General features: G+C 42.0%; 1 protein-coding gene and 1 pseudogene across 3 annotated transcripts; both read left to right on the forward strand.

Moving 5' to 3' along the window:
• Positions 1 to 56: 56 nt before the first annotated feature.
• Positions 57 to 8439, forward strand: LOC144653428 (uncharacterized; annotated as a pseudogene). The gene is made up of 7 exons (XR_013570742.1): positions 57 to 1431; positions 2269 to 2437; positions 3640 to 3895; positions 4577 to 4804; positions 5389 to 5643; positions 6386 to 6571; positions 7882 to 8439. The product of XR_013570742.1 is annotated as an uncharacterized LOC144653428 (transcript).
• Positions 8440 to 8579: 140 nt separating this feature from the next.
• On the forward strand, positions 8580 to 18182 carry LOC144653439 (uncharacterized). 2 transcript variants are annotated; one of them, XM_078513438.1, is made up of 7 exons: positions 8580 to 10291; positions 10599 to 10767; positions 11744 to 11999; positions 13186 to 13413; positions 13909 to 14163; positions 15372 to 15563; positions 17054 to 18182. In XM_078513438.1, exons 1-7 carry the CDS (start codon positions 9502 to 9504, stop codon positions 17510 to 17512), a joined length of 2349 nt encoding a protein of 782 aa, XP_078369564.1. In that variant the 5' UTR covers positions 8580 to 9501; the 3' UTR covers positions 17513 to 18182. The 2 variants fall into 2 exon arrangements, with proteins under 2 accessions (XP_078369564.1, XP_078369556.1); XM_078513430.1 differs by having other exon boundaries at positions 15372 to 15557; positions 17048 to 17282.
• Positions 18183 to 19562: the final 1380 nt, after the last annotated feature.

Genomic DNA, 19562 nt, shown 5'->3' on the forward strand with positions numbered 1-19562 from the left:
AAACTGACAAAATGTTCATGTTTAGCTAAACGGTTTCGCAATATACTAGTGTTACTAGAGGGCATTATAATTATTTTACGCTAATACATTACGCATTAAAAAATTTATTAACTTTTTTTTTAAAAAAACAGTGCGTTAAAATGTTGTTACATTTTGCGTTAACAATTTTCTAACATTTTGCAGCGTAGCACAGGATCATTCAGTGTGGTTTGCGGAGTCTAGTCCGGTCCGGCGCCATGCAGTCCAGTCCATTCCAGTCCAGTTCAATACACACTGTTTTGTTATCAGTGTGATGCCTTTTGTCGCCGCTCAGTGTGAAAGAGGTCCATTTTAATAATCACTAAAGCATCAGAATTTAATTATCTTCGTACCCGATGTACCGTGAAATCGTGAAATATTCAAACACTTGATACGGCAGTACTATTCGTGAGTTTCACGATTTCCTTCTTTCGTCATCAAAAGTTCACCGCACACTCCGGCCAACAGAGGTATTTAGCTTGTTTAGAATCAAAATTAGAACCTAACCAATAAGAAACCAACGTATCAAGCAGTGTTAACACTTACATTGTCGATTATTGTCCAGATCAGCTGACAAGCAAACAGTAAGACATCCTTGTTTGTATGTCACATGTAGCGTAAAAATGTCGGTAAAAATGATGCTGCAGAAAAAACGAAATGTGCTTATGCTCGTGGCTGGAATTGTCGCGCTAATTGGTTTGATTCTTCTTATCGTTGGAATAGTCCTATTAACAAAGGCCAAAAATGAAGAATGCGGTGCGACCGTTGCCGGTCAGAGCGGTGGTGAGAAAACTGATCGCTGTAGTTATTCCGAGGAAGCCAAGCGAGCCGGCGTCGACAAATTCCTGCAGAAAGTTCAAGACACCTACTTCGATCTTCACCCTGAAGCCTTGATTTACAAGCCTGGTGGTGTTAAACGATCGGTGCTGATGGAAAAGTTCAAACCGTACAACCCCGAGCCAGAAAATCTGAAGCGAATCACAGACTCTGCGAGAGATCTCTTACAAGAGTTGAAAGGATTGGGTGTCAATATCCGGCGCCTAAAACCGCGTGAGAAAAAGGCCATTGCACAAGTAAAGCATTATCTTCAAAACAATTTCGGAAAACCCTACGATGCAGATTATTATGCTGGCGATTTTCTCATGGGACCGAATCTGTTTTGCTGGCAACCGATTTGCAACGTTGGGTCTTCAGATATCGGGCAAGGTCTGGGAAATTTTCACCTCAAGGAATTGGACGATGTTCGTTCGTTTCTGAACAAAATAAAGTTGGTGGAGGGGACCTTTTCCACGTATATCAAGAACATGCGGCTTGGTGTTAAAGCCGGTATGGTGCGCTCAACTGAAGAATGCCTGGCTGGAATAAATTCATTCAAACGAAAATTTTTACAGGTGTCAATTGATGGCGAACAAGGTATGTGAAGTTTATTTACCAGTTATCATGCAAGGGTCGAGGCCCAAAAAGGCAGAGCAGCGCCAAGCGCAGTCAATTGATATAAAGTAACCTGCGATCCTCCGCCGCGAGAAAAATAACGCCTGATCGCAGGTTAGATATAAAGCGAATCGGAAATCAATCGATAGCAATCGATTTCAATCGCCGATTGATATTGATATATTGATTGCGTGACTTCTCGACAATATTTGAACATACAAAATTGTCTCTCCTAAATGCCGCCGCATTAGTCTGAGGCAAGGGTGCTTGTGCTAATCTTTTTCTTTTTTTTTTTTTAATTTAATCTTTTGTGGTTTTAAGTTAGGGGACTCATGTCCTTTTTGCTTTTTACCTGCCACTTGGCAAATCTGTAAAAAAATTAATAGTAAATGAATAACATGTCGAACTATCAAGGCAAAAGGTAAACTATTTGAGATGGTGTTGTTTCTTATAGTAAATGTCAAAAAAATGCGAGCAAATCCGAGGAAAACGCATATGGCTTTTTGTTCGCGATATAGCTGCGGGGAGTTCGAGATAGGCGTGTTCGGAATGGCGGGCCAGGGTACCATTGCAATTGAAAGTGTAGCCTGCGTAGCATGCGTCTGTGTACATTTTTAGCGCGTAAAAAAGAGTGCGTGATCGCGAGAAGTGGAGTGTGAGAAACAATCCATTTGAGACCAAATCACCAGATCACACGAGCACCAGATTATTGATCGTTCGTCTTCGTAAAATGCAAAAATGCCACGAGATACGGTATTTCCGTTTAGGAAATATGAATTAGTAGAAATTTTAAACTCATTTTTCGTTCCTTCTTTTCAGGCATTAATGACGAGAAATAGATGGAACCAATCTTCTCTGCCAAGTTTTTAGCTGGATTAAAGCCCAGCGACTTGGACAAATGGGAAAATGAGAACGGGAAGACTGTGAACGAGTCCATCCGGGAATACGCAGTAAAATTCATTGGCAAGCCTATCAATGACGTAATCAGGTAGGAACACAATAGCAGATAAAGTTTCTGGTCTCCGAGAGCCTTCAGCTGTAGTCACGAACAACAACTGATTGTGTCACGATGGCGTGACAAAATTTAGAGCACTTTTGAGTGGTCACGCTATTGTTTGATAAATATATAGAAACATTTTCCGTGTATCTATATCGAGCTATTGAAGCACGAGTAGAATTTTTAGAGAACGAGAAAAGCTGTGCAAACTTGAGCTACAGGCGAGTGTTTACACAGGCAGCTTTTTCAAGTTATCCAAAATTCTGTCAATTTCTTTTTTAAAAAATCCTACGAAAAAAAGGAAGTGTTTCTATCGCGTTTTAGAAGTTCGGCTTTTAGCGCTCGCTTTCGTACAGCTGGGTGTTTCCTAATTACCCGGCGTATCCAATCGAACAAAATCGAACCAAAAATCAATCGAACCCAATCGAACACCAATCGTTCGATTGGGTTCGGTAATCGAACAAAATAGTTTGCTGTGAGTTCGATTTTCGAACCAATTGAACACAATCGAACACAACCGAACACAATCGAAAACAATCGAACTCAATCCGATTCGATGTTGTTCGGAATCCGTCTCTTGATAAATAAATCACGCAGGACTAATCAGGGGGACGGTGCACCGTACAAAATGTCCGCAATATAAACAAACAGGAGTTCGGTAATCGAACGTTCGATTGAGTACGATTGTCAACTGTTCGGTAATCGAACGTTCGATTTTGTTCGATTGTCGACTGTTGGGTAATCGAACGTTCGATTTTGTTCGATTGACCAATTTTATTGTGAGTTCGATTTTGTTCGATTACCGAACTCAATCGAACAACTGGTGTTCGATTGGGTTCGATTACCGAACGTTCGATTGGATACACCGGGTAATTAGTAATAGATAATACACATCCGATTAACGAGTTTTTCAAAGAAGACTTGCCAAAATAGGCAGTTGTTCCCCACACTGTGTTAGGTTTGAACTGGCATGTTACAAAGGCATCTGACCAGAGACCGGGCTTCTGATTTTGCGGTGAAATAAAACGCGCGAATGGGAAAGAAGAAAATGGTGCAGGGCTGAGGAGAATGAAACAAGGACACCGGTGCGTCAGTGCGTTCTGGTGTATACAGTCGTAACGTGTGATGACATCTCTTCAAAATGAAAAGCTTCTTTTCTATTTTATTTTATTTATTTATAATAAAACCATCAGATACCTACAAACAGAGAACCTTGAGCACTGCGTCCCGAGTTCAGTCTCCAGTGGCCTGGCGAGTCTTCCGTTGTCTCATGTGTACGTAAATGGAACTCAAACAGCAGAGACTACAAGCAAACAGCTGCCGAGTGGGGAAATTCTAAACGGAACAAGGGCGTACGAGTCGATCATGCCATATTTTACGACGATTAGCAAAACACCCGATCAAGTTCACCAGCTTGGCAAAGAAATGCTGAGGAAACTCTATCCGGAGGTAAAATGATCAGTCTTTCATTTCGTGCCGATTCTTGTGTATTTTGCTAAAGAAGAAGTCAGGCATTCCTCTCCATGTGCGCACTTATTTCTCCGTTAGAGGGACTTCTGACATACTGTAAAATTCCGATGATAATAATAAGCCCCGCTCTCCCCCCCCCCCCCCCCGCCAGGATAATAAACACCCCTCCCCAAAAAATAATAAGCTTGCCCCTGAAATCTTAGACGCAAAAAGCCTTTCGAAGATAAGCCGCCCTGGATATAAGCCAAAAAAGAAAGATATAACTTGTCCGAAGAAAAGCATCCTCTTCGCTTCCATATCTTTGATGGGCGGACAATTTAACTCTTTAGTCTGAGATGGGGTAGCAAAATTGCCCTTTTTTAGTCTAAGACGGTAAAAGGGTTCCAACACCCCAGCCGAGCAGCCCCATCCCCTTCCCCCTTGATTGGAAGGCCTCTTCGAGCGGCCAACGGTACTTTTCATTTTCGCTTCACGTTTAATTTTATTTCTCGATGCGAGATAATGAAGGAATACTTGCAGTCTACTAACCAATGATGTATTTGAAAGAACCCCTATTGTTCCTTTTGCTAGAAGTATTATATACTCCACGCGCTTCATGTACCTCTTGTGTTGCTATAGAACCATGTTTATTGACCGCTGTATTGTTCAATACCTTTTCAGGTTCTTGAAATCGCGCGAAGCGTGACGAATCAAACGAGCAATGATACTGCCAAGGAACATTTCATCAAGCGACTGAACGAATCAGACATGTACTTTGCAGACAAACAAATCCCTGCGAACGAATCCGACGAAAACGCTTACCTTCTCTGCAGCTCTGTAGAGGGAGCGATGAAATTTTGTCCAAAACGTTGGGAGGCCATGCAGAACTGGTTTACAGAGGCTAGACGGGTAAATGACAAGATAAAGTAAGATGTATGCCGTATAATCAGTTCTACCGTTTTGTTTTGTTTTTGTTTGTTTGTTTTCTTGTTTGTTTTTTGTCAAACGCCAGTGAATGGTTTTCATTCATGTACCATTCCATGCTTAGGCCTAAAGTTATGGGGAAAATTAACTTCAGCTGTGTATCAGCAAAAACGTTAAATAAATGATTCTAAAAACAAGATTCGTAAATGTGACATAACTTTGGTTATGGATGATGGCGTTAAGGGTTGTACCCTCTGCTCATCATAACAATACAATGTTTTTTTATTATTTTATTACTAGATTATTAGATCAATATAAATTATTAGATCTTAGAACAATATTAGACATTTCATTTAGTTTTTTGCATGTATTTGCTTTGTGTCACCAGGCTACTCTGCTCTGCTCTGCTCTGCTCTGCGCTGTGCTGCTCTGCTCTGCTCTGCTCTGCTCTGTGCTTTGCTCTGCTCTGTGCTCTGCTCTGCTCTGCTCTGCTCTGCTCCGCTCTGCATTATTCTATTTCATTCTGAAGAAAATTAACTTTGTATTTTGAAACTGTACTCTGTGGCTAGGTGATGAGCAAGTTGGACCCACAGACCACTAAGATGTTTTATTTCTCCGGCCCTAAACACACCACACCCAACTGCCCTGTCGATATGGCGCCAAACTTTAACCCGTCAATGGGGGCCCAGAGTTACAGCCGAAGCACAAAGGACTGTAGCAGGAATGCCTATTATAACATCCCATTTTTCCTGGAAAGGCCTGGACCCAAGTTTGAGGAGTGGAGCGTAAATGCGCACGAAGCGAGGCCTGGGCACCACACACAGGTAAAACAACGGATATTTTTGATCGAGAACTTGCGTGCCAGGCTATAATCAATAACAATGCTGTAAATAACACTGTTGTTTTTAGGCCAACCAGAACTAACATCGCGATTTTAGCCATTTTCGTCCCCAGAGCCCCTTGTCCGTCTTAGCTGGCGGAGCCTGTGCAAGAGAAACAAGTCGCTCTGGGGACACATGATTTGATTGGTTAGATTTTAACTAAAGGAATTTTTAATCTAGCCAATCAAATAAATTGTTTTAAACTCTCCTGTGACAAAAGGATTTTAATACGGATTAATTGATTGTCTGTTCCAGGTTTCATGTGTCCCCAGAGCCATTTGTTTCTCATGCACAGGCTTCGCCGGCTAAGAGGGACAAGCGGCGCTTTGGACGAGAATGGATTTGAATTTTTGTTTTCTGTGTTGCTCTAAGATAGGATACATAAACCATATGGGAGGCAAAAAGGAGACTTAGAAACTGCCCTTGAATTTTTACGGAGGAGGCAAAGTCCAAACGCCGGCCTAACCTGCTTCCCGCTTCATTTCCAATTATAACTTGTTTTACTATTGAATATTGATTGATCGTCCCGATATTTGGAAGATCATTATTGCTTCAATGCTTTTTGAGTTACATACGTAGAGACACGTTTAAAGTTGCCTCTCCTCCCTCCGCCCCCTCCCCCGCACTCGAAATGGGGTAAACACTTTATTACCAGGTGATAAATGCTTGTTTGGTTTCTTTTCAGTCCCAGGGTCTTGTTGAACATTTCCGTGATAGCTGTGGTGGCATTATCAAATGGTTGGACGATTCCACCTATTACACGGCCTTCTCAGAGGGCTGGGCACTATATGCAGAGAATCCCCTGATTGCCCGCGAAACCAATGTTTATGACAATGAACCTTTTCAGAAGTTCGGAATGCTCAAATGGCAGGTATGTGTGTGGTAAAATTAATAACTCTCTTTTTTTCGTTCTTTCTTTTTTTCTTCAAAGTGAAGGAGGCACTCCGCATCAATATCTTCGATGAATTTTATTCGAATGCAAATAAAATATTTAACTGTGAAATAGGCTATTGTTATTTTTCGTGTCTTTGATTTCGTTGGTTCGTTGGTTCGCTCTTTCGTTCGTTCGTTTGTTCGTTCTTTCGTTCGTTGGTTCGCTCTTTCGTTCGTTCGTTTGTTCGTTCTTTCGTTCGTTCATTCGTTCGTTCGTTCGTTCGTCCGTCCGTCCGTCCGTCCGTCCGTCCGTCCGTCCGTCCGTCCGTCCGTCCGTTTGTTCGTTCGTTCGCTCGTTAGTTCGTTCGTTTGTTTGTTTGTTCGTTCGTTCGTTCGTTGGTTCTTAATTTATCTCTCCGTCCACAGCTTTCCTTATTCCTTCTTCATTTATTAATGCATTAACAAAGGTTTTATCAACGATGGCTTAGGGTGGGGGGGATAAATTCAATAATTAACTAAGGTTTTTCTTCTTTAATTGCGCAATAATTTGAATTTTTTTTATTGCTTTATCCATTATTTCAGTGGAAGGCGCTGTGGCCCAATGGCTAGTGCGTCGGACTCCGGATCGAGAGCTTCGGGTTCGAACCCTAGTCAGATAACTGCATTGTGTTCTTGGGCAAGACATACACTTTACTCTCCTAAAGGGTACAGGCGAATTTATTGCTGGGTTGAAACCCTGTGTGACTGGCATTTCATCCAGGCGGGCTCTAGTCTGCGTTGCAGACGAACTTTACCCCGGACAATACTGGGGTATAGTTCGCTGCAATACAGGCCTGCGGGGGGGGGGGGGGGGGGGGCTTGGAAGTAGGAATACTTCTTGGCGGGATAAGCTCTGGCTTGATGAGCCTTAAAGGGACTATGTCACGGAGATTTCGCAGATTTTTGGTCTAAACTGTTCTGAAATTAGTGGAAGGCAACTATAAAAACCCATAAAAACAATATCTTTGAACATCTAAAGGAAGATATAATCTTTATTTGCGGTTAGAAATCAAGCTAAGGCTACAAATATCGATTTTTGGAAAGCGATTGCCTAACGTTTTCAAATTGCAATCCGTTTCCATCCGCGCCATCCGCAGCCAATTATGCTAGTTAACAGTTTCAGTGCTCTAATATAGCAATTTTTAACAAAAATGGACTATTATTTCTTGGTTTCATGCAAAACAAATATAAATTTTGGCTCTTCAAAAATCTGGTAAAATCTGTGACATAGGACCGACAGCAGACATACTTTTTTTTATATCATTTCAGATCTGGCGCGCACTCCGCCTAATCGTGGACACGGGTCTCCACTACAAGGGTTTCTCACGCGCTGATGCGCTCGGCTACTTTGCTGACAACGCCTGGGACAGAAGCGACACTGCACTTAAAGAGGTCACCAGATACCAGAGCGACCCAGGACAGGCTACTGCGTACATGATTGGTCAACTTAAAATAATCGAACTGCGAGAATACGCCACAAAAGAGCTTGGCAATGATTTCAACTTGAGAGATTTTCACTTCCATCTCTTGGCGCAAGGGTCCGCACCGCTAAGCTATCTGGAGGAGAGCGTTCATGAGTACGTGCGATGCACCAAAGACAAGAAACAAGAAGGATGCGAGGACGTGCTGAACCCTGTTGCTCCTGAGAAAGATCAAGTCACTGAGTTTGTGGGCGTGATTGGCGAGGAAAGCTACAGGCCAGTTGGAAAACCTTCTCAAGATGATTACATTTAAGCGACGTTATAAGTAGTTATAGCTACAAAATGTTAGTTTTGATAAAAAATTTACTATCTAAATATAAATAAAAGCTCAGACGTTTTGAGCCTAGACCATTAGAGTGGATGTTGGCTTGTTCGTACGAATATATACTGACTGAAGAAAGTTAATTTCGATTTTTTACTTATATTCTGACATTAAAATTCAGTTTTTTTTATAATCAGTAAGCTAGAAAAAAAATCGTTTGCGTTGTACAATTTATATGGTTTAGAGCATTGTTCGAAATCTATTAAATGCATCAATGGACTTCCACACTCAAAATACGATGATTTGGAACTAATAAAGAAACCCACGCTTTACAAAAAAAACTATAGGTCTCTCTTTATTTGACAGTTAGGCCCAGTTCAAACGTCGAACTTTTCATGTGCCGAACCTAACACCCTCGATTTAGTATATGAAGAGATCGACGTTTGAAAAGCTAAATGCGGTAAGAAAAATTCCCAGTTGATGCGTGACACTAAATAGTACGATAAACAAAAAAACTAAATTAATGGTGTAAAAAGTGTCATTTTATGTAGTTTACAAACACATACGTTTCGGGCATAGCCCTTGAAACCGTTGTCCATATGTGTACGCAATGGCATGTTAGATTTAAAAGGCCCAAGAGCGCGCGGAAGCCTGAGCGTGTGCGCCAAGTTTAAATAAAATGAAAAACATTGTTCTAGCCCTGTGGTTGCATTGAACCGACCTTAAAACTGTTCTCCATTTCAAATTGTTTGAAAAGCCGGTCGGTCAGATCACTATGGAGCGACTCCGCCCCTACTCCGCCACGTTCTCCCGGGACTGTTTTGCAATGCCAGCGCCTTTGTCCAGGATGAATATTGTTCTTTTTATTTTCGTAACCATCAGAATTTCATTATCCTCGTACCCGATGCACCGTGAAATCGTGACAGAGTCAAACGCTTGAGACACGGAAAAACTCTTCATGAGTTTGGCGATCGATTTTCTTCTTTCGTCTACAACATATCACCGTATACTCCGGCCTACAGAGGTATTTAGCTTGTTTAGAATCAAAATTAGTACCCTACCATCGAAGTATCAAGTCGTGTTCACACTGACATTGTTAGGACAATCAACAAAACGTCTTTGTTTGTGTTTTAGTTGTCAGATAAAATGGTACTGCCGGTACTGCAGAAAAAGCAAAATGGGTCTATATTCGTTGCTGTAGGCATCGGCCTAATTGGTTTGGTTCTTCTTGTCATTGGAATAATTCTCTTATCAAGAGCCGGAAATGAAGATTGTGGTGCGGCTGTTGCACCTCAAGGCGGCGGTGATAAGAAAACTGATCGCTGCAGTTACTCCGAAGAAGCCAAGCGAGCCGGCGTCGACAAATTCCTGCAGAAAGTTCAAGATACGTACTACGATCTTCACCCGGAAGCCTTGATTTACAAACCTGGTGGTGTTGAACGATCGGTGCTGATGGAAAAGTTCAAGCCGTACAACCCCGAGCCAGATAATCTGAAGCGAATCACGGATTCTGCAAGACGCCTCGTAGAAGAGCTGCAAGGATTGGGTGTCAATACCAGGCGCCTGAAACCGCGTGAGAAAAAAGCCATCGCACAAGTAAAGCATTTCCTTCAAAACAACTTCGGACAGCCCTACGATGTAGATTATTACGCTGGTTATTTTCTCCTGGGACCGAATCTGTTTTGCTGGCAACCGATTTGCAACGTTGGGTCTTCGGATATTGGGCAAGGTCTGGGAAATTTTCACCTCAAGGAATTGGACGATGTTCGTTTGTTTCTGAACAAAATGAAGTTGGTGGAGGGGAGTTTTTCAACGTATATGAATAACACGAGGCTCGGTGTTAATGCCGGAATGGTGCGCTCAACTGAAGAATGCCTGGCTGGAATAAATTCATTCAAACAAAATTATCTACAGGTGTCAATTAAAGGGAAACAAGGTATGCAAAGTTAAGTTTATTATGGTGTGTACCAGGACTAAGGTCCTAAAGGCTTAGGCGTAGTCAATCGAAAGGAATAGATTTCCGAAATCAACCAAAATCATTTTCATAATAATTCGCTTGCGAAAAGTTTTGACTAAATATTTATTTTTTGCCTTCTCTATAACCTTATTTTCTCACGTTTTGCATGCAAGCAAAGGGTTATTTGATTGTCAAGTCATCTTCACAAAACGCAAAAGTGCCCATGATATTTCTCGAAGAGATGAATTTTAGTAGTTAAACGTCATCCTTCGTTTTTCATTTTCAGGAATTTTTGACGAGAAATACATGGAGCCAATCTTCTCTGCTAAGTTTTTAGCTCGATTAAAGCCCAGCGACCTGGACAAATGGGAAAAAGAGAACGGGAAGACTGTGAACGAGTCCATCCGGGAATACGCGGTAAAATACATTGGCAAGCCCATCCATGACGTAATCAGGTAGGAGCAGTTGGGGATTAAGATTCTGGTCATCTAGCAACTACGTGATCGCATGATTTCATGAAATTTTTGGAGTTGAAATCACTCGCCCGTTCATTTTGATTACAAAATGTAAATTCTCTATTTCGCGTAATCATTACGTCAGGATGTCATGCAAGCTCAGTGTTTCTTTAGAGTTTAAAAAGCTTGAGTTTTAGCGCGCGGGTGTCTTCCAATAGTTTAAAAAATTATCCGAAACTTAACGCGTTCTTTAACGAAGGCTTGCCAAAATCGGCAGTTGTTCCCCGTCACTGTATTAGGTTGGAATTATTATGTTCCAGGCTTCCGATTGTGTAGCGAAATAAACGTGCGAATGGAAAGGAAGAAAAATGAGAGAGAGCTTGGGAGAATATATCAAAACACAGGTAATACCATTGCGTTTTGGTGTATACAGTCGTAATGCAAACAAGGAAAACAATAAAAGGATATAACGCTAAAAAGTAAAGTTAAAATCTGCGTTCAATTCTGGTGGCGCGGCATCAGGCCGGATCTCATCCCGGTTTCAGCAGCATGAAACGACTACAGTAGGTGTATTTCTACTCCCCCCCCTGTATGGATGCTAGTCCATCGCAGGTTACCTCCCAGCACTAAATTCGCCGGTAACCGCCGGTAACCGGTTGGAGAGAGGCTCTTGAGAGTAAAATGTCTTGCCACAGAACACATTACAATCAGTGGTGGATCCAGACCTTTAGTTCACTGGGAGGCCCCGTCATCTAGACCCTGGAATAAGGTGCTGGCCCGCCACTTACAGTGACCCGGGCCCTGAGCTCGAACCCGGACTGTTCGATCCGGAGTCCAACGCGCTAACTATAAGACCACCGCGCCTTCCACATATATATAACGCAGTATAGCGCTATGTATAAGAACATGTAATGAAAGTCAGACTGAAGACATCTCTTCAGCATAAAAATCGTCTTCTTTTTAATTTTAACATCAGATACTTACAAACAGAGAACCTGGAGCATTGCGTCCCGAGTTCAGTCTCCAGTGGCCTGGCGAGTCTTCCGTTGTCTCATGTGTACACAGATGGTAATAAGACAGCAGAGGCCACAAGCAAAAGGCTGCCGACTGGTGAAGCTCTAAATGGAACAAAAGCGTACGAATCTATTCTGCTGTATTTTACGACGATCAGCAAAACTCCCGACCAAGTGCACCAGCTTGGCAAAGAGATGCTCAGGAAACTCTATCCGGAGGTAGATGATCAGTGTCTCATTACATGGCGATTGCTTGTTTATTATGCTAACTGAGTAGATGAACAAGCATTTTTATTCCTCTCCATGCGGGCAGGGGGAGCGAGCACTCCCATATAATGTGCTATATAGGTATGGTTTTCAGGCATTTTAGTCTGGGATAGGGTATAGAAATCAGAGAGTTTTGGTCTAGAATAGGGTATCATTTGCCGTGAAACTGGCCAGTGGTATGAAGGATTAAGTCCAGAACAGGAATAGAAACTCGGAAGAGAACGAGGCTTTTCTAAACGTAAATAAAATTATCACGGTAACGTTGTTGACAGATGGTTTTCCATTAAAAACACTGATAGTGATACCGTTCTAAACAAAAGCAAGTCTGGAATAAGGTTGGGATTTTCGGTGTCTAGCCTAGTATAGGGTTGCAAAATCAGCTGAACATAGTCTGGTATAGGGTAAGGGTTTCAGAGTCCCAGAGGCACACCCCTACCCAAAATATACAGAGTTCCCCCCGGGGGGCTATTCCCCCCGTTAGAGAAACTTCTGTCACAGCTCTCCAGAAGTGAGTGAGGTGTAGTGTCTCTCGCTGCTTGTTACCCGCGGGTTTGCGTATTGCGCACAAGCAACAACAATCAAAGATAGAACAGAGATCTCTGCAGAGTCTCGCAATCTACATTTTCGTCCCAAGAGCCGTTTGACACAAGTGGCTCTCGGGATACATGATCTGATTGGCTGGATTTTAACAAAATGAACAGCCAATCAACTGAACCGTTTCAAAATTCCTTTGTTTTCGGAGAGTTTAAACGGATGATTTGATTTGTCAGATTTGAAACTCCATTTGTTAACATCTAGCTAATCAAATCGCGCGTCCTCAAAGCCGGTTATTTCTCGTGCATAGGCTCCGCAGGCTAAGAGGGACAATCGGCTCCTAAAAATAGGGAAATTCTTGGGTTACATTTCAGACGCCCCACTAGTTTTCGCCTCTCGTTCCCCTTCGTTTCATGATGCAGGATAAAGGAACACTTGCAGTCTACCACTTAACCACAAATATTCTCATTGAAAGAACCCAACATTTTTTCCTATATTGCTATATTTATCGGCCAACTCCACGTGTTCACATACGTTCCTCGAGCTCTCTTGTGTTGCTACATAACACTGTTAATGAACTGCTTTAATGTGCAATGCTTTTCAGGTTCTTGAAATCGCGCGAAGCGTGACGAATCAAACGAGCAATGATACTGCCAAGGAACATTTCATCAAGCGCCTGAACGAATCAGACATGTACTTTGCAGACAAACCAATCCCTGCTAAGGAATCCGACGAAAACGCTTACCGTCTTTGCAGTTCTGTGGAAGGAGCGATGAAATATTGTCCAAAACGTTGGGAGGCCATGCAGAACTGGTTTACAGAAGCTAAACGGGTAACTAATTAACCAGTATAAAATGTGTACGTTTTATTCACGCCAATGAATGACAATGTGAATGTACTGTACTTGATAAAAAAAACTACGGTATTTAAAATATATATATATATAGAAACCACATCAGCTCTAGCTGTTTTTTTTTTTTTGGTTTTTTTTTTTGCGGATCCTCTATCCAGATCAAATTGGAATAGGAAAACCGGAGAACGGGGGAGAAAAACCCTCGGAGCAAAGACGAGAACCAACAACAAACTTAACCCACAGGTGGCACCTGGCCGGAATCAAACCCAGTCCACATTAATTCACTGGTAGGATGGGAACGCTCTCCCCACTGCGCCATCCCTTCTCCCCAGACATAGACTGTGAGCAGTGACTGTTTCTTTTGCTCTTAATTCCGTGGAACGAACCCGAAAATAGCGAGAGCGATCAAGAGCGATGTTCAGATTTTAGAGAAAGGTAGTGTTCTCAGTGTGTTGAACTGTTTTCCTTTCCCAGGTAATGAGCATGTTGGACCCAGAGACAGTTCAAATGTTTCATTTCACCGGCCGTAAGCACACCACACCAAACTGCCCTGTCGATATGGCCCCAGACTTTAATCCGTCAAGCGGGACACAGAGCTACAGACCAAGCACAAGCAACTGTAGCAGACGTGCCTATTATAACATCCCGTTTTTCCTGGAGAGGCCTGGACCCAAGTATAATGAGTGGACCGTGAATGCGCACGAAGCGAGGCCTGGGCACCACACACAGGTAAAACAAAATTGCATGAGAGCACCTCAGCATTTTCGTCCCAGTAGACTACGAGCAGTCCCTATTTTTTCGCAGAGTCCGTCGAGCTTGAAGCGAAAATTTTGTTTCGAAGAGCACGTCGAGCTTGAAGCGAAAAAAAAAATGAAAGCGCCTCCTCCCCCCGCGTGTTCATCTTTTTTCGCTTCAAGCTCGACGGACTCTGCGAAAAAAATAGGGACTGCTCGTAGTCTACGTCCCAGAGCCACATGTCCCTCGTAGTCGACGGGGCCAGGGGCACGAAGAACAGGTAGTTCTGAGGCCACATGATTTGATTGGCTAGATAATAATGGGAATGGGAATAATGGGAATTTACAATTTTTAACAAATTGAAAAAATCTTACCAATCAATAACGTTTAAGTATCACGAGAATTCTTAAAAGTTTTTGCGTACACTATGAATTATGAGGGTGCACTCAGTGATCAACAAAATAACCTTTAAACAACAAAAGAAAGGCGTAAATTCATTCTACAAGGTGTGAATAATTGTAATCAATGGTTAATAAGTGACTTTCTTCCAAGTAACACTGTCAAACTTGAAAACGTCGGCCCGACTTTTTTACGTTTTAGGCCACAACTACTCTATCCGTCCGTAGCTAAACCCCCTTTTGACAATTTCCTTGACTAGTACAGTACATTGAAGTAACGCAAGGCCACTTTTAGTGGATTTCCAATTAATACCAACACCTTCATTGCATTTTATAACTAGCACTAAATCATGGTGACACTCTCCCTACCCTATTCCCTTTCCCCCCCCCCCCCCCTTAAATCCCTTACAATAAACGGAGCTACAATTTATAACAATAAAGTAAACGAAGTTGTGTTTTTAATGATTGCTAATGAATCAGAAATAAAATCGCGATATCGTGCTGTTTTCTGCGTCACTCTGAGATTGAATACATGGGAGAAAAAAAGAGATTTCAAACTGCTGTTGCGGAAGTGCGAACATTCCAAAACCAGCTTGTTTTATGGTTGATTATTATTAAAAATTTATTTCAAGATCGTCCCGTGCCAGATGTGTAGAGTTTCATTATTGCTTCAGTACTTTTTAAATTGAGTGCAGATCAGACTACCAGGGAAGACACCCCCGTCCCCCCACGCCCGGCCCTGCGCAATGGAAATAGGTTTAAACTTATTAGCAGGTGATAAACGCTTCCCTGGTTTGTTTTCAGGTCCAGGGTCTAAATGAACATTTCCGTGACAATTGTGGCGGCGTTATCAAATGGTTGGACGATTCAACCTTTTATACGGCCTTCACAGAGGGCTGGGCACTTTATGCAGAGAATCCTCTGATTGCTCGCGAAACCAATGTCTATGACAATGAACCTTTTCAGAAGTTTGGTATGCTCAAATGGCAGGTATGTGTATGTTAGTATTTTAAAATTAAATTATTAAAATATTATTAAAATGCTGGATTAAAATAGCGCTCTTGGTGGTTATTTTCTATTCAGAGTAGATGAAAAGCTATTTGCGGGCCCAAGAGAGGCCCGCAACCCTAATCTTGACAGTGACCAGCGGATTGCGTTTTACGCGTGCGCGCCACGTTAATAAAAGGCGAACAGAAAACGGAAGTTGAAAATTTTTTCTTCCACTAAGAACGATCGGAATGCGAAAAATGTGTCAATCACGACAGTTTGTCGTAACACCGGAAGAGAAAATCTGTTCTCCAAGAACGATTGTCACAAAGATTAGGCTTCTGTCACATGGAAGATGGCAAACATTACAATTGCAGACTTGTTTTACGGGTGTTGCTTTTGCGAAAATTTTCTCTGATTGTATCACGCATAAACCACGGCAAAGCGAATGATTCCAACAACGGTTATTCTCGAGAAATTCGTTATAACACTGACAACATAGCGAGTTTATCGACCGAGGAAAATCACATCTCAATTCACACCGCGTGCCGACTACAGTTCATTAAACTGTCAATCCGACAAAAAACAACTCTGACTGGTTCGCGGCCGGTTAGCGGCAATTAAGCGTGATTTATCATTAATCGCGCCACGTTAATAAAAGGCGAGCACAACATAGCGAGTTTACCGACTGAGAAAAATCACATCTCAATTCACACCGCGTGCTCGACGATAAAACGACAAAAACATGCATTTCTGCGTGACGCATTACTCGGGATAATTGTTTTTGTCCATTTAATCATTTTTTATCGGCACTGCCATCTAAAATTACGCACTCTCGTACCAGTACCTTTTCTAAGTGCGTCAAGGCCCGCACTTTCTAACCTGTGGTTACCACTAGTATTAGCTATTATTTCTCGTCCGCATCCACGATGGGTTTTATTGTATTATGCAAATGGAGCAGTTAAATTTGAAACGATGGCTTTATGAATTGAAATTAACCCTCGGACGCACAGACTGGTGGTGGTCGTTTTGGCAGACACTACCACTCTTGAACCTCTATTGTTATAAGAACCAACGAAGTTTAATTTTTTTGTTTTCTCATACAAAATTTTAAATTGGTATTTTTTTTTACATTCATTAGCATACTGGTTTGATTTTGAATTAATCTCCAACATTTTTAATCTTACTAAGAAAAAATAAAATACGAGATGGCGGATCAAAACTGGCGCAACTAATGACGTCCTATGACTTCAAGTGACGCCATGTGACGTCACACCCAAAGGAAATGTTATACGGTCTTGCCGAGCAAGCTAAGGGCTTTCTACTCAATGTATATTCTTTTTGCTGCGCCTTAGTAGAACGAAAATCCACCTCCCCCCTTATACCATGATGGTGGTATAAATTTCCTTGTACGTCTGAGGGTAAATTAAGTTTTTTTAGATTCCGCAATGAATTTTCTTATTTTATTTACTGCCAAGTTGATAATATTTTAGGTTTAGCGCGCGCTCCGCCTAATCGTGGACACAGGTTTGCACTACAAGGGTTTTTCACGTGCTGATGCACTCAGCTACTTTGCTGACTACGCCTGGGACACGAGCGACACTGCACAAAAAGAAGTCACCAGATACCAGAGCGACCCAGGACAGGCTACTGCGTACATGATTGGTCAACTTAAAATAATCGAACTGCGAGAATACGCCACAAAAGAACTTGGCGATGATTTCAACTTGAGAGATTTTCATTTCCATCTCTTGGCGCAAGGGTCCGCTCCGCTAAGCTATCTGGAGGAGAGTGTTCATGAGTACGTGCGATGCACCAAAGTCAAGAAACAAGAAGGATGCGAGGACGTGCTGAACCCTGTTGCTCCTGAGGAAGATCAAGTCGCTGAGTTTGTGGGCGTGATTGGTGAGGAAAGCTACAGGCCAATTGAGAAACCTCTGCGAGATAAATACATTTAAGCAACACTACGTTTCTCTCCTACTCTTCGAGTAGTAATAGCAGTATGAAGGTTAGGTTTAGTAAAAAAAGGTGTCAAAAAATAAATAAAAAGAAAGTACAGACTTGTTGCTGTTAGCCCTTTAACAGTGGATCTGGTGCTAGCTTGTTCCTGCCTCATCACCAGACGTCCTTGGCCTTCTCCTTGGTCGTGCACGGTTTGCTTGGCGTTGTGGGACTGACGTGCACGGTTCGCTTGGTGTTGTGGGCCTGATGCGGCGTCTTACCGCCAGGACCGGCCGGCCGACTGGCGTCTGGGGACGAGGAAGAGCTTGTTCCGTGCATATCTACTGATGGCGGGCTGATATTCGAAAAGAGGTGGACTTTCTATCCAATTTTGATTTGGCACTTTTATTTTAATTGAGTGTTTAAATACTGATGATGGTCACGAAAAATCGTTTGCGTTGTACAGTTTAGTGCACTGTTTTTTGTAATCTGCACCGACGCATCAACGGTCTCACACACAAACATGTTCTTCACTTGTACTAATAAAAACCCATTCTTCATATTGAGAGTCTATTAACATTTTTCCAGTGATGGCAAAATATACTCACAGCTGGCTTCATGGTCGCAGTATAGCTGCTGCTGGTGCTTATCCCGTCTCTGCTGCATAAAGCAACAGAGAACATAACTGCTCCCCGGGTTAACCGCCGCCAAAGTAAGCCACTTGACCAAAAACACCTCTTTGTTACATTTTCCTTAACAATCGTGCCTCTCTGTCGCCCTTCTTTACCTCTTCCCAACCCATTTAGAAGTGTTGCAGTCTGCACTTTCTCCAAGGAGTATCTCCTTTCCCATATTATAACGATTTTTTATCACAAAAAGGAGAAGAAAGGAGGTGAAGTCGTTAAAAGTGTTGTTTGGGTTTTGGAGTCTAAAATGAATTCAAAATCATACCGAGCTTGTGCGGAATCATCAAGCCGCAGCGGTATTAATTAATTAATTAATTAACAAAAGTCGTTTGTTGTTTATACTAGCCCGCGTTGACATCTTGAATGTGTATAACGTGCGTCTTGCATGCTTATTTGTGGCATTTTTGAATAACTAAAGTAGATGAAGTAGAACATTTTTGGACTGTACCTTTTTGTTGATACCAAAAGCTGCACTGATCATGAGAACATAGGGTGGTTGTTTTTTTCGCGGGCAATAGGCTTTCGTAGAAGCAAAAGTAAGTGAAAGTTACGTACTGAAGTCTCGTGTTTTTCTTTTAATTCTTAGACTGTCCGAGGGAACATAATCAGAAACTTGTTGAGTGTTTCTTCTGATGAAATGCGCCATTATCTGTACATTTGTTGATCCTTGTTCGCTAAACTGGAAAGTTTTCTGAGAAGTTACTCAACCGCTTTCGATAAGAAAAGAAAGCAATCGTAAATAAAAATCGAAGAACTCAACTGCTTATGAGCTGGGTGACTACTGAACTGAAGAAAAAATGACGAAGGATCATGAGCATTTCCTGAATTCTAAAGGTCATTCAGTAACCCCCCTGATTAGGCGTACTTTTGTGGCCCGTGAAGAGGGGAGGGGTGAGGGGGGCGAACACGCACCCGTCGCACCACCTCTAAGACAAAAATAATATAACACATTGTTTTCCTCAAGGTAGCCTGATTTATTTACTTGCGTTCACAGGAACAGTACGATAAAGAAGGAGACAGTAAATGAACTGCTTATTTCACAAGAAAATTGAAACAAACTACCTGTTCTTTTACATGTACTTGTAATTTATTGGTTTAACCTCGAGCTCCTACAATAATACCCTACGTACAAAGTCCCTAAATGGCAACTTCTTACCTCGGCAATATAAACTGAATGGTTTTAAAGCTTATTTTGCGTTTTTCATTCCTAAAAACGTCGAGGAGACGTGAAGAGTTCTAACTTTTTTTGTTTAGCGGACTCTTCTTAAAACTAAATAAAACAACTGTGAAGTGAACTAACAATGTGGCTTTTTTTGTTGAACACTGAGCTTTCTACTCTCAGGGCTATCATTTTGTAGGCTAGCGAATAGCTTCCATAACT

Source organism: Oculina patagonica, chromosome 1 (genome assembly GCF_052425735.1).
Source record: "Oculina patagonica isolate OP01 chromosome 1, crgOcupat, whole genome shotgun sequence".
In the NCBI taxonomy this organism is placed as follows: Eukaryota; Metazoa; Cnidaria; class Anthozoa; order Scleractinia; family Oculinidae; genus Oculina; species Oculina patagonica.

Coding starts and splice junctions, on each gene's coding strand:
- LOC144653439 (XM_078513438.1), top strand. CDS start 9,502: ATGGTACTGCCGGTACTGCAGAAAAAGCAAAATGGGTCTATATTCGTT. Junction 13,414..13,908: donor GGTTTACAGAAGCTAAACGG/GTAACTAATTAA, acceptor TTCCTTTCCCAG/GTAATGAGCATGTTGGACCC. Junction 15,564..17,053: donor TGCTCAAATGGCAGGTATGT/GTATGTTAGTAT, acceptor TTTTAGGTTTAG/CGCGCGCTCCGCCTAATCGT.